Genomic DNA, 17,078 nt, shown 5'->3' with positions numbered 1-17,078 from the left:
GCAGAAGTGGTTCAGTTTTATAAAGATCACAGTCTCTGTCATACTGGACACGTGCTTGACATGTGAATAGCAATCAGCAGTGCTACACTGGTTGTGGGGCTCATTATACATTCCTCAATTTAATTAGGATATTGTTTGATTTTTAAATATCAACCACGTATGTTGGACTTCCCAGGTAACAGTGAGCTGTAGCTCACATGACTTATAGGATGTCTTTAACGAAAGAAACAGGTGAGGTTATCTGTCATTCTGATATGTGTTTATTTGAGGTTTGAAATGTTGAGAATCAAAATTGGCTAAGAAAACCTACTTTGCTTTACGTTCCATCAAATTTTGGGCCATTATTTAAAATCCTTGGTTTGGGGAGGGGGTGAGAGGGGTGGAGACACAAAATGTGAGAAGATGTGTTTTCTCTATGGCTGTGTTAGCAGAAATCTCTCCTTTATTTCAAGATGTGTTGTTAAATTACCTCAGACAGCAATTAAACTGTGCATCGTTATATATAGTAGCAGAAGATAGGCCAAACATTAGGGGAAAAAAAAATTCTTCACACAAATGAAGGCGAGCATGTGAGAAATAGCTGTGCAGTGCTATTCCTAACAGACTCAAACCTCTCAGAGTTGTCATCTGGCAGTTTTCATGTATTAAACAAAGAAAGAATACTCATAATAAGAAACAGATATCATTTCAATGTAGGGCCTGGTGCATGTAAGTTTGCAGGTTCTTTTCCATTCATAAAGGGGGAAGTGTATAGCACAAAAGCATGATGATATTTTAAATTTTCTAAGAACACAGTACAAGCATGAAAATCTCAGAGTGGCTTTTTGAACTGCCGAAAAGAAACTCCCTCTGCTTTATTGTAATTGAGGTGTAAAAAGCATGAAGCGTTTTCCCAAGGCAGCATGAAGCCCACCAATTATGCTAGGATTAGAACCAGTAATTTTAACAGACTTCAAGTGGCAGAATAAAATCTGATGGTTCAAATTGTTGCCACCCCTGGACGCCTGCCCCTCTGCTGACACATTGCTGCCCCCAAGGCAGAGATGTCTGATTCAGTTCTGAGTTGATTCCAAAACCATGGCAGTTTTCAGCCAGTATATTAAAGTCAGTTGAAATTAATATCTGTTAAGGTTAATAAACTTGGTTAAACACGGTGTGGATCCAGAAGGACACTGAGAACCTGATGAGGTGTTCCTGCCTTGAAAGTGGCTATATCCATCAGAGAGAAAACTGGGGAAGGTGAGGATAATAACAGAGTCCACTGTTACATTTTGATCTGATGCTGAGTTTACCAGAGCCCTTGTTCTCAACCCTTAGTCCAACTACAGAAAGTTGTGCTATTAAACCAGTATCCCAGTTCAGTGCATTCAGTGCAGAAAAATCTCTCTGAAAAGTGCTCATCACCTGAGAGGAACCACCCACATCTTTTGGAGTAATTAATTAAGAAGCTTAAAGCCATCAGGTGTTCTCTCCAGTTAGGCAGATTTGAGCTGGAACACGCTAGTGAAAAAGAATGTATGTTTTAAATGAGCTGAATACATTAAACATAAAAGGATCAGAACGGAATATACAGAAGACAAATATCTAAAGACTGCATGCATTTTAGAAGTGGCCTAAGATTCAGACTGAGAGAATAAAAACCAGAGAATACTGTTAATTTATTTTTAACCTGCATTCTCTGTGATTTAAGATGAGTGGACAAAAAACTTCCACAAATTAAAATCATCAAAAAAGAGAAAGCAACCGCATTCCTTTGTGTTCAACAGACTTCTACACTGATTGCAGTTAGGACAGAATTAGTTCCTCACTTAGCCCCTGATGGGAATGTGTTCTTACCTCAAATGAAGGACAATACACTTCAAGATGTTTTTTCAGCTGCAGCCGCTTTCATTCTAAGGCTTGCCCGCTTTTACTTCCGTGCACAATCCGTGCAGTATATCCCTGGGCATCAGGAGGTTATTCCACAGAGACTGGTGAGCACGAGTTTCTCTCCTGTGTTAATTATATTCAGGATCCTGGAGTTCTGATACGAGGTTTGATCTGAATGAGCACAGGACTGAGCCATTTCTTGTGTAGATGTACAGGTGGAAAATGTTAAGTGGTGTGAATTCCCGTAACTGCCCTACAACTGCAGTGCTCCTTTCAAGTGATTGATATGTGGGTCGTTCTGTGTGAAATCAAAACAGCTTGAGTGTGCTTTTCTTGCTTACTTGCATGTTTCTGGTGACCTCAAGCACTCAGCCTTAATAATGTGAGCAGGATTTGATTCTGTATTGCTTCTATATGTAATATAGAATGGAAATATATGTAAATATAGGGCTGAACTAACACAGCTGTGTTTTTAAAAGGAGCAATGTATTGTTCATACCCTCTTTGCTTATTGCTTATCAGGTTTACTAGAAAGCAGTACAAGGCTAAAACCTCATGAAGCTCAAAGCTACAGAAAGAAGGCATTGTGGGTTTCCTGGGTCTCCATTATTGTCACACTGGCTCTTGCCGTGGCTGCTTTCAGTGAGTATTGGGAATATTTTAAATCTTCACACCTCTTCCTTTTTGTTTTTCTTTTGGTCTCAGAATTTCTCTCTTTGTGGAAGCTTTCTTATGTTTTTTCTTTGCAGCTGCTATAGAGGTTTCTCTCTAGACTGCCTGTGTCTGCATGTTGCTTATAAATTAGTAAAACTGTTGGCTTTTTTCTGCAGAGGATAGGGCTGCTGAAGGTCGGAGAAAGAAACGGGAGACATTGCTTCCTGCTAGCATTTATGCATGTGGAACTGTTCATTTTAGAGAATAGTGTAAAAAATCACTATGCAGTGGGTTGCTTTTAACCAAAGGGGTCAAATATGACAAGTCTCAATCCACTTGGGATTTGTAGTGGGAAAACTATAATAAAGAATAGTGAATTGTAAGGGAGAAATATAAAATTTATCTGTATTACACTGACAGATACTTTAAGACAACACTAATCTGGAAGAGAAATCCCAATTTCTTTTTTAGACCAGTGTTTTTCTAAAAGTTTCAAGGCATTTTTTCTAGTTTACCTTTACACAAATAATTTGAGTAGAAAAAAACCCAAACCAAAGCCATGTGGAAAAAAAAAGAAATATATTACTATTATTTCAAAACTGGGGAAAAAAACAACATTGTGTAAATATATATTTTAGTTCAATGCCAATTTGTAGAATACAAGCTTTCTATCTTGGTCAATTAAGTAACACATTAAAGACAAAAGGAAGTGTGGAATCTGGAACAAAATCTTTGTAGTAGCACATTCTCTGTTTGAAAGAAGGAAAAATCAGAAGTGACTGAATTCATGTGTTTATATAAACAAAAGGAAAGCTCCATCTAGGAGACATCAAAGAAGTCTCAAAACATCAATCTCGAGCTTGATAAAGACAGACTTGCATTATTTTTCCTTTTTTTTTTGAAGTCACAGCAGCATGTCTTTTATTATTCTAATCTGCATTGTATGACCTGCTGCTGGAAGTTGGTGTCAGCTCCCAGGAGAGGTTATTAAAATCTGACCAAATGGTCTCTGAAAACTCAACATATATTACTCAGAGCAATTTGTATAGAAACACAGATACAATAACTTGATTCAAAAATAAGCAAAAAGAGAAGGAACACTTAAAACCAGAATCTGACACTGTAAAGAATTGTAATGTTAACAAGAGAACTAAACAAGTTTCCATTTTGTTCTGCTTCATGAAAATACAGTAGTTTGTCTTTGCTACTGAAGCAACATAAAAGTAAGTACAGTGTTACAAAATAATTTTGTTACCTACTAACACTATAGTTTTATTGTGAAATGGCTTAATTTTATTTTACATTTTCATTTGTCAGGATTGCAAGACATAAGTGTAATACAGATAACTAAAACGCTTTCTTTTAAAAGGATCTTTTAAAACATTTTGTAAGATTAGTTAGGGATTTCAGAAATTTCAGAAATTTTCTGAAACCTTTTATTTTTTTCTTTTTATTTTTCTTTTCTCCCCCCCCTCCTTATTTTTGGGACTCCGTTAGTGTTTAGAGAGAAAAAAAACCAGCAAAGTATGTAGTCCCTGCCTGGATATACTGTGGTTGCTTACTCAGCTGGAGGGGATTGGCATTGAACTACTGAAATCAGCTGTCAGTAGTAGACTAATTATGATGTTTTTGGAATGTATCTTTCCCCATGGCAGAAGCTAAATTTATGAAGAATAGAAGAGGAATCAGCTCACAGATATATATTAAATCTGTATGGAATCTCTTAGTAGGCAGTTGACAGTTAACTTACATGCCACAAAAGCATTGCCAGGGCTTTTCATGTGTGTAGTATTAAAAATTTTTAATCTTTGAGGAAAATACAGTGACTCTTCTAGAAACACTTTGCTCCCCCATGCAAATTCAGAAGTTCTGCTCAGTTTGTCATCTCACATTGGCTGCTCTCTTCCTCTGTGCTGTCCTTTTAGCAGGTTCCTCTAGCCAGTCCATGAGTTGGGAGAGGTGCCAGGTGACCACAATATGCTGCCTGTTTGATATAAATGACTAGTTGTCACTTTGGGGTGTCTGACACTGACAATTCTTTGCAAACACCTGCTATTTAAAGCATCCTCTTTCCGTTTCACCTCTTGTCTGTGATGGTGAAGTGTTGGCAATACAGTCCTGATGTTCCATTTCAGTGAAAAATGGATCTTTTGCTAATAGTTGGGCTACACGGACTGTATTCTCACTACTCTTTCTGACTCCTCTATAAATTCTCTTCCTGCAAATTTCTATTTTATCCTCTTACAGGATTCAAAATTCTTTCCTGCGCTTGTATCTCATGGTGCTGCTTTTGCAGCACTTAATATAGAAAAGATACTGGGCCAGGGAACTGATGTTATTTGATAAATGCAGTTGAAGAAATGGAGGACATGAAAGGTAAGAAAAACACCAAGGGGAGTGATGCCCATGTGGAAAGTAGGGAAGTGGTTCAGGAGCCTGCTTTTCCAACCAAGTGTTTGTAACTAGACTTCCTTTCCTTTTGTTATGGTCTACTCACCATCCTTCCTTTAAAGACTAGTCTGGTTTCTTCCAACACTATGCTTTTCCATCATTAGAGTAGGTTGGAATGGTTGACCTATGGCAAATGAGGCTTGATATCATAGAATAATAGAATGCTAAGGCTGGAAAAGACCTTTAAGATCATTGAGCCCCTTAAAACTGCCCTGCCACGTTCATGACTAAACCATGTCCCTGAATGCCACATTCACGCGTTGTTTAAACACTTCCAGAGATGATGATGATTCCACCACTTTGCAGCCTGTTCCGATGCCTGCCCACCCTTTCAGTGAAGAAATTTTTCCTAATATCCAATCTAAACCTCCTCTGGAGCAACTTGCAACCGTTTCCACTCCTCATGTCACTTGTTAGCTGTGAGAACAGGCCAACCCCCAGCTCACTACAACCTCCTTTCAGTTAGTTGTAGAGAGTGATAACATCCCCATTGCTTTGATGTCTGTGTGTTGCTATTAGAAAAAACCTGTGTGCAGTGTATTGTAAGGTGCAAAAATTCAAGCTATGACATACTTATATACACCTCTATAAAACAGGTGTATGCTATGTATTCTCTCTGGGATGGGGTGTTTTGTGGCCTGAAACACCAGAATATAGGAGTTTAGACGCTGGTATATACATCAAACTGTGTCTGTGCTCTGGATCTGGAAAGCTCAGCTAGGCTAGGCTGGATATGGAGCAGGAGTGCTTAAGGGAAAGTGAAGTTGTCATCTTTCATTCACTAATACTGAGAAGTAGGACTTGCACCGGCCACGAAATCAGCTTTTCCCCTTAGCTGAAAGAAGAGATCTCTTACTATCAGGTACTCAATAAACTTAACTTTACTACAGAAATGCTGTACTTGTAAAAGACCATTTGGAAGTTTCGGCTGCTGTCTCTAACACAGCTCCTGCACCGTGGTAATCAGTTGGTCTCACTGGCTTTGGGTGCTGTTGGAGGTGCTGTTCTCCAGCATGTAGTTGCATGAGGCTTCAATAAAATCTCTACAGACTTAAACTTGTGAGGTCCTTGAGGTCAGTGGAGCCCTATGGTATTGTCTTTAATGGCTGAAAGTTAGGTGCTCTCAGAATCTTTTGACGTGGTTTTGTGCAATACTTTTATGATCAAATGTTAATCTATGCCTGGTGAATAAATTAATTTTGCTCTTCATTTCAATGCTGCCTGAAAAATTCATGCTTGTAGAATTCCCATCAAGAGTGGATTTACATTGTTATAAATATATAGTAATAAACTGAGTCTGAACAGGATAAAAATTATTGAAATGAATATTAGATTATTCCGTAGCACTCCAAGGAAGTACTGGAATAATAATTTTAATATAATTGTTTCTGATTTACAATAACACAAGAAAAGAATGATAAAACATGAACATCTTTCTGATTTGTTTTTTTTTATTTGCAGTTTGTGTCTGTGTAGTATAAGGCTGCAGTGATTTCATAATTACAACTATAACTTCTTTCTGTAGCTGCAGTATTAAAGGTTCTTACTAGTCTAGTTTCAGAATCATATTTGAGGATGAGGTACTATTGCAGGTGGAATGAAACTCTGGTGTTTTGAAACCCATTATTAGTTTCTTGACATTTACGTTACTAAAACGTAATTTTAAAGAATATACAAATATAGCTTTTGCTGTTCCAGTTTGGTTTCTGCTCTGCTTTGATAATATTGTCAAAGCAGAGAACAAACCCATTGTCTGTTATTTTTTGTCCTGTGGAGACTCGATTCACCGAAAGCAGTGTGTTCATTCATCTTCCTTATTGGATTAGCTAAAATGGTTTCACAGTGAATGGAGTGGTCATATCAATATATCAAAACAATGTACAGGCCAAATTCTGCACTAAAAGCTCTCTTTGTAGTTGGAGAAGATTTAGAATGTGTGCCTTTGTAAATGTGAGCTTTGTCAAGGGCTTGCAGACAGCCCATCCCAGTGTGGTCAGGCCAGGCCCTGCGTGCTGATCATCCCAGGGAGTGGCACTGGGATGCTGGCAAAGTGCTGGGGAAGTCACAGCAGGTTGTCCAACCTATCTGCATGTTTGCTTTAGAGATCACTCCTTTTAGATCACCACAGGCATGTTTGAAGTTTAGCTGTGCAGAAATAACTGAAAACTCGAGTGCAACAATAGGTCCATGATTTGAGGTCATATCCTGGTAGTCTGGTGCAGTAAGTGTTGTTATCTTGATAAGGTGAATTGTGTTAATCTGTAGAGTATCTCAGGTGGAAACTTGGTACATACAGTTCTGTAGGTGGGAGTATTTGCTATTATAGGATTAGCTATTGGGCCACGGGTAAGATATTACAAATAAATGCAAAAGACACTGATGTTCTGATTTTGTATACAAAATCATTTGTGTTTCAGAATTAATCACTAAAAAAATATTTATTAAAGTGAACTTTCACATACTGAGATTAGAGAGGCATTCTGTTTGAAATGTATGGTCCACAGTCTTAAAAATTTCAGGGTAGGTCTTACTTTCAGAGTAAAGCTTCATGCTAATTCAGATTCTAACAGACAGATATAAATGCCAACAAATTTAGGAAGCGGCTCCAGGTCCACTTTCTTCATTGGAATGACATTGAGTCATAAAGTCTCATTTGGGTCAGCTGTAGGACGTGACTGCTGATTTTCCTCCACTATTATGCTACTCTGGTGCATGCAAATGAAGTTACATGGGACAAATATTGAGCAATCAAAGGTGTCATTCTCTGGATGCTCACATGCTCATATTGATGTGATCTGTCACTCCTCATCTCAGACATACCGCTCAGACAACTGAGATGGGGAGTGACTATATTAATTTATTGATGAATATATCATTTTCTCAGTGAACCATTCCTATTCTTGCTTGAAAAATTAAATATAAGTGGGTTTTCCCTTATGTTTGCACAGTACTTAGTATATCCTGGGCACAGCTGTGAATCATAATAATACTATTAATAAAAAATGTAGGGGAAGGTTCATGGTTCTGAGGCTCTCTAGTTTGGATATTCAATTCAGTATTCTTTAAAGGTCACTGAATTTCAGACAAATGATGGGCATTCAGCACTCAGGCCAGGTTTAGAGTGTCTCAGCTGGGTACTAAACAGAGCTCTGCAGGATCACTGGCCATACGAAAAGTCTTGGTCTTTGTGTTTTATCTTCCAGGAACTATACAGAATTACATTTCTCACTCCTAAAAACCTGGGAGTTGTTGTTCTCTTTTTTCTTTCTTTTTTTTTTTTTCAGTAGAGCAGATTACATTTATTCAGAAAGTTATATTTCAAGTCACAGTACCACACAGACACTTAAAAACAAGCAAAGACTAAATACAGAATAGAACTGCTGTGTGGTAGTATGCAGATCTCTCACTTTGCATATTTTTCAGGGCATTTAATTACATCAGTTACAAAAAGACAGATGCTTCAGGGCTGCAGTCTCTCAGAAGCATTAATGAAATATGGAACTTAAATTCCCAAGGTAGAGTTCTGATATTGGTGACACTTGTGCTTCCCTGTCGTCTCCGTTATAGCTGCGCCACTGGAGTCAAAAATAGAGTTTGGTCCTAACCATGTTACATGCAATATCTGAAGGACAAAAGATCCATTTTCTGGGCAACACTGGCAGAAGATAGCCTTTTGTATAGGTCAGTCTGTACTTAATGACAGGAAAATGCAATTTTCATTCACTGAAAATGAAATAAGAGGCCAGTAAAGGCCTGCCTAATTTTTTTTTTCAGGCATACAAAACTCTAAGTGACTTTCTTGGGAGGAGAAAATAACATATGGATGTCAAGTTCAAGACTGATAGCTGTTGAACAGAAGTGTAGGTCTAAAATCTGCAATGCTTCACACTTCATGAAATCTTTTCCTTAGCTGGCAGGAAAAATGATGGTAGAAGTCTGTGAAATCTAGAACAGGCTATACAATGGTATAATGTATTTGACCAGTAAACAATTAAAAAACTGTTTTTGTGTTGGAAGCTTATTAAAACAGCTGGGTTTGTGTTTAAGTGCTAACCTTTAAAACACAGCAACCTGTTGTATTTTTGCATTAAGGAATTGCAATTTAATCATTCCTTGTGCTAAGTACTTATTCCTTTCTCATGAGAGAAGATCATCCCAAAGAGATTTGAAATTAAACCAGGATACTGATATTTAGGGAAAACTAGCACTGCAACATCATTACATGAAGAACGAGAAACATGCAAATATGTTAAATCTAGGCTATTTAGTGTAATAGTCACAATCACAGTTCTTTCCCTTGTTGTTTTATTTTTCCTTTCAGAGATTTTGTTGGGGTTTATTTTGTGTGCAAGAGTCTGAAATAAGTCCGTGCAATATCTAGGCCAGGAAGAACAGTAACATCCTTGAGATGGATTAACATCTATGTTATGCTGCATTATTTATACCATATATATAATTTACATATTCTAATATATATAATATTTATTTTATAGCAGGAGGTTTTAGATGCTTGAAATTGGGTCTTCAGCTTTGCCATCAGGTCTCTGCCAGGATTCTGTTAAAGTCAACTCTGTGTTTGATGGTTCAGAGGCTCCAACTATGAGAGTACAGTCGAGTAACAAAGTGTGATGTACAAATAAGTAAGCTAAATAACTAGGTATTGTTAAATAATTGGATGGATGTCATGGATCCTACTCATATCCCTGAGAGAATTATACTGTGCCATTAGAGACAGTTGTTGTTACAGTGTGAATTTTTCATATGGGAAAAGAATTGAACATTTAATGAGGAGGGTTTAAGGCACCCCAACTGGTGATAACTAGATGATGTGGGAATGATGTGCCCTACAGCCATCCCCAGCTTATAGTGGATGAAGAATGTGTTTCTTTACTAAAAGTAGACAGAAATAATTAGAAAAAAATAGTAATATTAGGTATATTACATGTGATGGGTATTAATTGTTGTCAATGAAAAACCTGTTTGACTTTTTATGTAAAAAATTGAATATAAATGATCTTCTAGTACCAGTCTCAGTCGTTGCTCTTACTGTATTTGCTATATCACATAAGCAAGTGGGTGTCCATCTGCCCTTTGGAAAACCATCACTGCAGTCCTAAAAGTCAGATGTATTTTCCATCAATCACTCTAGTGTCAGTTCTGCAAAGTAGTACCTCAGCTGTTGCAGGATTGTGCAAAGGTATGGATGTGTTAAGAGGTTTCTGATACACCAGTAGAATTGGATTTTCATAGTGCATGAGATGTTTTCTCTGCTCTCCCAATTAAAAAAATTCGCTTCTTTTTTTATTGGCAAAGGTGAAGTTGTACTTTGCATCTGGAGCTGGAAATCAAAATTAATGAAAGAAAATGCATGTTCAATATTCATTGTATAGTATCACTTTATTGTTTGAATTTTGTGAGGATGTAAAGCACTACTGAATTTGTAGCAGTGAAACTAATGAAAATCAGAACACAGCTTTCTCCTCCTTAAGTTTTCTTCTGCCAGAAATCTTAAACTATTCATGCTTTTTAACTTAGTAGACAATAAAATGTAAACAAAAATGTAAACTTAAACCTGATTTATTTTTTTAATAACATTTGTAACCTTTGTTTACTGGGAGGTTGATAGTACTTGGTGTTTCCTTCTTGGAACTTATTCTCTGTGATTTTTCAGTAACAGTGCTTGAATTCCTTTTGCTGGAAGTTGGAACTTGCTACATTTTAATACTTTTTCAGTACAGAATTTTACTTGCAGATGACTCATCTCACTTTGGTAGGAGAACCAAACTGTGCTGTAGGAGAACTTAGTAAAATAATCCCATAAGTAATATCTGCTTCTTTCAGTGCACTCCAGCTTCCAGCAGCTCTGTACCTGGCTGCAGCAGGACTAACTGTGGCTTGGATGACACTCGTGCTTCCCTGTGTCAGCTCTGGTGCTGGCTGAGAAATGGGAGCACCAGGGAGACTTGTGGGGATATACAGAGTGGTCACAGAGAAAATCGATTGTGACAGAGGGTGATGTGTGAATAGGTGGCACTGCTCCTCCTGAGCTCAGAGTGAACTGATGGACACTTTGGGTTCTGAAAATGCAAGAGCATAAACCTTGTGTCCGGCATACTTCTATTTTTTTACATGCTGTGACACTTTTTGAGGAAAGGAATATTAATACAGACCTTGTGAGAAATTCAGTTTGATAAAATGATTTGCTATTTCGTATGAAAAAATTAGTATTTATCTTTGTAGGTGATAAACTGTACTGCAACCTGGTTGTGCTGTGTTAAGCAGCTGTGCTTGTCCACTGCAGTTCTGGGCATTTCTGGCACACAGTAAAATGATGTGTGTGTGTGGTTTGATAAATCCATTACTGTAACTTACCAAAAATATTACACAAATATTAACCTAAATTAAAAATAGGTGAAAATACTGCAGTGTTGGATTGATTGGTGGGGTTGGTGTTTTGTTTTGTTTTTTCATTGGGGAGGTAGCACTTGGTTAAGGGTTTAACAGTTGTTCTCATCTCATCATAGGCTTTGATAATCTGTCAAGCAGCTGTAGTGTTGGTTGGTTGTCTTTTGCGTTGAAAGATTGGAAAACTTTGATGCATTGTGTTAAAAGAATAGTACAACCTGGTCAAATTAGTTTTATTCAAAAAAGGATTATCAGTCTTTGGTAAAGACTGAATCCAGAAGTCTGGAGATGGGGAAAGACAAGGTAACTTTTAACAGACTTTAACCTTCATTTGCAAACCAGTCTTCTCCAGAAGAACCATAAGGAGCTCCTACTTATCTCTTCTGACTTTCCTGTATGACCCATTACTGCTCTTTTTCCTCTGAATGTGCAGAGAAAGGGACAGATAAGCTTATCTTCAGAGTTCGAAGATGCAGATTAGTCAGTGCTTAGTCAAAGAGGGGTGACCAGAAATAACCAGCTGGTATTTTGCTAGACAGAAAAACTGCAGAGGAAGTGGGATAGTCTGGCAGATGTCATAAAAATAGGTAGACAAGAAGCATCTGCCTTCCAGGAACTGTTGCAGAATAAGTGGCTTCTGGCACTTGCACCACCATCTCTCCTTTCTGGAGAGATCTCTGGACCATTTTTGTGCTAGGTGTGATGCTGAGAACATGAGTGAGATCAACTGCAGAACAGGATCTTTGGCTGAATCCTAAATGAAGTTTTCTCATCAGATATGAGGATTATTTGTCTTCTGCAATTAAAAATTATGCATCAAGGAACTGTTAATTACAAGGTATCTTTTCAATGTATCAAGGCGAAGAAAATACACATCTAAGTGCACTGTCCACAGATCACATTCTTTAATGAAACATTTCAGTGGCCAAAGAATGACAGTATTTCCCCAGGCTCCGGAAAGAAAAACCTCAAATTTTAGAAGAAAGATTTATTGTCGTTCAGTGGGAGATTTAATAGAATGGAAATGCATCCTGCAGTGTCAGCTGGAATGTATAGCTGGGGAAAATAAAAGTGGCTCCATGCATTCCCATTCTCTTTCACCTGATAGACGACAATAGATTAAGGTATGCTTGAAATGTTGAAGTGAAACCCACATTTAATATGAATTGAGTTAACCCTCAAGAAATGTTGCTAACAGCTCCATGGAAAACGCAGGGCAGAGCCAGGTGAGCAGCATCAGACCTGGCTGATATCATGGAATCTGGTGACAAAACTGACGGTGATTGCAGTGCTGGCAGATCACTTCCTAAAGGCATAGTTAAGGAGTTAGGAGAAAACAGCACGAGGCAGACAGCCTGGACCAGCACTGATTTCTGTTCAATTTGCATGTCTGTTAGTGCTGCCAGGAGCACAGGAAGAGAGATGTGAGGCATCGGTCTCAGCTCATTGTGTAAGAGCGTGACTGAGGGCTCTGTGTATGCCCAGAGGAATATTGTGCACCTCCCAAATTGATAGACATCACAGACTTGCTGCTGTGGCTAACACATATCAGACTATAATGTCTAACTGTGTGGAACTAATAGCACCCAAAAGAGCCAATTCATTTGCTCATCCTTGTGGCAAGTTAAAAACTGTGTCTCCTTTTCATTTAGCATGATTTGGTATTTCTATGTGTAATTACCTGCAACAAGAAAAGGATTGTTTAACAATTCTCTCTCTAGCCATGAAAAAAATGGGTCAGCAAGTTAATTTGTACAGATTTTTAGTTAAGGAGGTAAAAAACATAGTTATGGACCTTTTACCATGAGTTCTGGCTGTGGGAAACCCATAGTTACTGCTTGTGCATGTGTAAAAAAAACAGAACCATAAACATCTAATAGAGATGTGGGTAGCAAAAGGCTTCAACTTTTTTATTTAAAGTCCTATGAACACTTGGACAAACTCTGCTCAAAGAGGGATTTCCTGCTATTCTCCCACTAAGAGATACTCATTGAGTTATGGTGTGTGCATTTCCCTGCTGAGAAGCATCTGGTGGATGAAAACAAGGCTTTGATTGAAGGGGTAATGTTGCAAGTAAAGTTCATTGGCTTATGGAATCTTTAGGCTTGAAATCGCCTAAATACACTTAAGGTAGTTTATAGGGACAGGTCTTCAGCTGGAGAACATGGATTTGTTGACTTCCACGGGTTTACTTCAATTTGAAACATAACACTGGTCCCTGAAGCTTATGGCAAATAATAGGATGAACTTGTACTAGATTAGCAGTTTTCAGACTTACATCTCCACTTAGCATTGTAGCATAGTAGCTTGTCTCCCATTTTTGTGAGACAGTATTTGCTTAAGGCAGCCTGTTTAATCTCTCACAAGCATTTTTAAATGTTAAGGAAAAAAGGTGAATTCACACTGATCCAGATCCTGCTACATTCTCAGAGACTGGGCCAAGAATTTGCTCCAGGGACTGTTCTAATCCTGGGCATAGCCCAAGCTTTCTTTGTGGCTTTGGGAAAATGATTTTATTGCTGTAAGCTTGTTCTCCATCTGCACACATCAGGTTTTGATAAATGAAAAAGTAACTGATTTTTCTGCCAAAAAATTGGACTGTTTTGTTACCCAGTAGCTGACACTTTTATGTGTACCTTAAGTCTTCTGTAGTGACAACTTCCTCTGAATTTTGTATGCACAGTTACAGGCAGGTATTGCAGGCTGTTTCAGCTCAGTATTAGACCTACTGATTTGTGGGATAATTTCTACAGTTTGTTCTGGTTTAACCTGTGAAAGCTGTTTCAGAGTCACAGAGTTTTTTGTTCTCTAATGCTTGTGATTGAATGTGTTCAAATACATTTGACTTCTTGTTGCCCCTTCAGTAACTTTACAGCTGAGAGGTGTGTTTTGGGTTGGTGTGTTTTGAGGAATGTTGTGTTACTCTTGATGTACTTTGGTGATGCAGTTTAGGCCCCTTGCTGATCACCTGGAGCAGAGAAAAGGCCCTGATAGGCAACTAAGAGTAAGACAACAGGGTTGTGCAGTTTTGTATGGTGGAACAGCTTCACATTGTGCAGTGCCTCTCAGGTTTCATGAGGTGCTTAGGGACTTGCATGTTTCTTTTTCTTCTCCCTTTCATAGGTGGTAGAGAAAGGTAAATGTGATTAACATTTGATTTTCAGTGCTGGCAAACTTCTGTTTCTTTTAGTAGCCATTGTCATTGGTCAGACAGATGCTAGAAAGAACTTTTACAACTTAAAATTGCTATCAGATGAGTACCATTGAGAAATGAAAAAAGACAAGAGAATGTTAGGAAATAACCTGCCTTGAGTTCTAAGTGTATGAAGTTTTTGAAACCAAGGAAGAGATCCTTGTGGAGGATGGCAGTTTAAAAAATGTTTAAGTGTCTTTGAGCAGTAAGTAAGGTGGTTTTGACTCTTGACAGTTGTCAGGAACACATTAGTGAGGCCTTGACTCTCAAGGAAGAACCTATTTTTTTTAGCTGTATGTTTGACCTGATGTTCAGTGTAACTTTTCATGTCAGCACAAGTCTGATGTTATTTTTTGCAGGACTAGACTAGGTTTGTTGCGTGTACCTTTTCTCTTTTGGGGAAAAACTGAGCCTGAGGTTTTGATAATAGGAGGTTTTTGTAACAAAACTCAGCAGTCCACAGTTCAAAAGTAAGGTTTGAAAGCTGCATCAAAAGTGCAGTTGGATTCCATGAGGTTACCAAATGTTTTCTTCTTTATTCTTCTTCCCTTTTTTAATTTTGCCAGGAGTTGAACAGGCATTTGGGGTTTGGCTGGCTAAAGTGTGGCTTTCTAAAACAAGGTAAGTTACAGTATTCACAGAATATAGACAGTTTAGTCTGCATTTATTACTCTGTAAGACTCTGCTGATAATTTGTAACAGAGCTGTGAATATTTTTCAGGACACGACACAAGGAAGGGAGATGAGAGTATAATGGGTCAGACCAGCTATGGCACCTATATCCCTGAAGATTGCTGTGGCATTGGGGGATGTCTCCCTAATCCTTGTAGCAGAGTGTTGTCCCTGATGGTTTTCTTAGGTGGCTGAAAGGTTGTGTTCACCTATACAGAATGAAGTTAGGATTTCCATGATGTCTTGGAACCATAATAAACAACTTTCTGCACATAAAGTTTCACTTTGTTTCTCCTCCTGGAATGCTTTGAGTTCCCTATGAAATCAGTGCTGTTTTGCAGTGACTGTAAGGCACAGTGGAGATTAGTGAGCTGGTGATTTGTTGCTCTGACTGGGTACTAGGCACATTTTCTGCATAGGCTTCCTGCTGCAATGCAGGTTTCTGCTAAGCAGTAAAAAACCTTGTTAAATTTCCCTTTTGCAAAAATACCACATCAAAATAATATGTAAACTTCTGTAATACAGGAGAAAAGGTTCGCATATATGGTATGGATTTAAACAACAGAAAAAAGCACCCTAAATACTGTGTGAAGTTTGTTTAAAAATTAAGACTGTTTATCACTGATTATATCAAATTTTTTGTAATCAAATGCACATCACTTGTTTAAGGCACGTGCTTCTGTGGTGACATATTTTTTCTGACCTTGTTGTATGTGTTATGTGTTATTTCAGTGCCTGGCATGGACAGGAACTTCAGATAGAAGATTTGAGGAAGAACTATAGAGAATTGTTGCCTTGCCTTATCTTTATAGCTATTGCAGCCTCATATGGCACAGTCAGCATTTGAGGATGTGGATGGGAAGTAAGGAAGACATACAGAGGTGCTCTTAGGGGCAGATTTTGTGCTAACAGTGAACCTGTTGCATCTGCAGGTTAGTCCTGAGAAGGTTTCAGTGTCCTGTGTGTCACAAGTCCTTTTGCCAAGTCTTTGGGACAGACTTTGACAGGGCTGCTTTCAGTCCCAGAGCCTTTGACGTTCTGTACACTGTCAAAGCTCAGTGTCCCTGGCATGAGGAAAAGCCAAAGGCTTGTCTAATTGTCGTATGGGCAGAAGACTTAAGTGCTTTTAAAGATGGAAGTTTTTAAAAATTTTGCTTTGCTTTGTGTATTCTTGGTTTTACTGTGATATTGCACAGAAGTAAGCACAATCAGCCTTTTTTTTAATGACACTCCTAAAAATGTAGTTGGACTTAAGGATTTCCATGGCTTTCACATAATTGAAGAAAGCAGACATACTTCCAGTTGGAAGGAAGGGATGGCATCCAGTGATGTCAGTGATGTACACAGGCCGAAACAGATTCTTGAGTGGATCATCCAGGGTAAAACCCATCAAACTTGACAGCATACCACTTTATAAACAGGGTGGTGATATTCAGTCATCCTGTCCTACATAGTAGAGGGCACATGGGAAAACACATTGCATAATTGGGTTGCAAAGAAGCTGCAAGACTAACAAATTGGTTTGGAAGTCTAATACAAATGTACAAACATCAGCATGCAGACACTGTGTTTGTTTTAAAGCAAGAGCACAAACTCTGTGGTGTCTTGCTAAGTATTGCATAATAAGCAATTACTCTGCATGGATGTTGTGTTTTTAAAAATGTGTTCTCAATTTCAGACAAAGTAAACTCTCAGGAGAGCTGGGGCAGCTCAGGGACAAGGCTTATAAAACCAGGCCTGCACTCTGGTGCACCACAGACAGTTTCCTTCTGCCTGGCACAGTGAGCAAGGTTGCTTACGGCAGATGATGATATAATACTGGTTTGATTCAGAA

General features: G+C 38.3%; 1 protein-coding gene across 2 annotated transcripts in view; it reads left to right on the top strand.

Moving 5' to 3' along the window:
• Positions 1–17,078, top strand: part of TMEM163 (transmembrane protein 163) — a 92,630-nt gene that overhangs the window by 2,810 nt on the left and 72,742 nt on the right. Inside the window, exon 2 of one of the 2 annotated variants that reach the window (XM_064661568.1) lies at positions 2,392–2,511. The exons of the other annotated variant lie outside the window; for it this stretch is intronic. Coding sequence (XP_064517638.1) covers positions 2,392–2,511 — 120 coding nt within the window. The remainder of the gene's footprint in view (positions 1–2,391; positions 2,512–17,078) is intronic. 2 annotated transcript variants of the gene reach the window in all.

Source organism: Pseudopipra pipra, chromosome 7 (assembly GCF_036250125.1).
Source record: "Pseudopipra pipra isolate bDixPip1 chromosome 7, bDixPip1.hap1, whole genome shotgun sequence".
Classification (NCBI taxonomy): Eukaryota; Metazoa; Chordata; class Aves; order Passeriformes; family Pipridae; genus Pseudopipra; species Pseudopipra pipra.
This window is presented reverse-complemented; position numbering and strand designations above follow the sequence as displayed.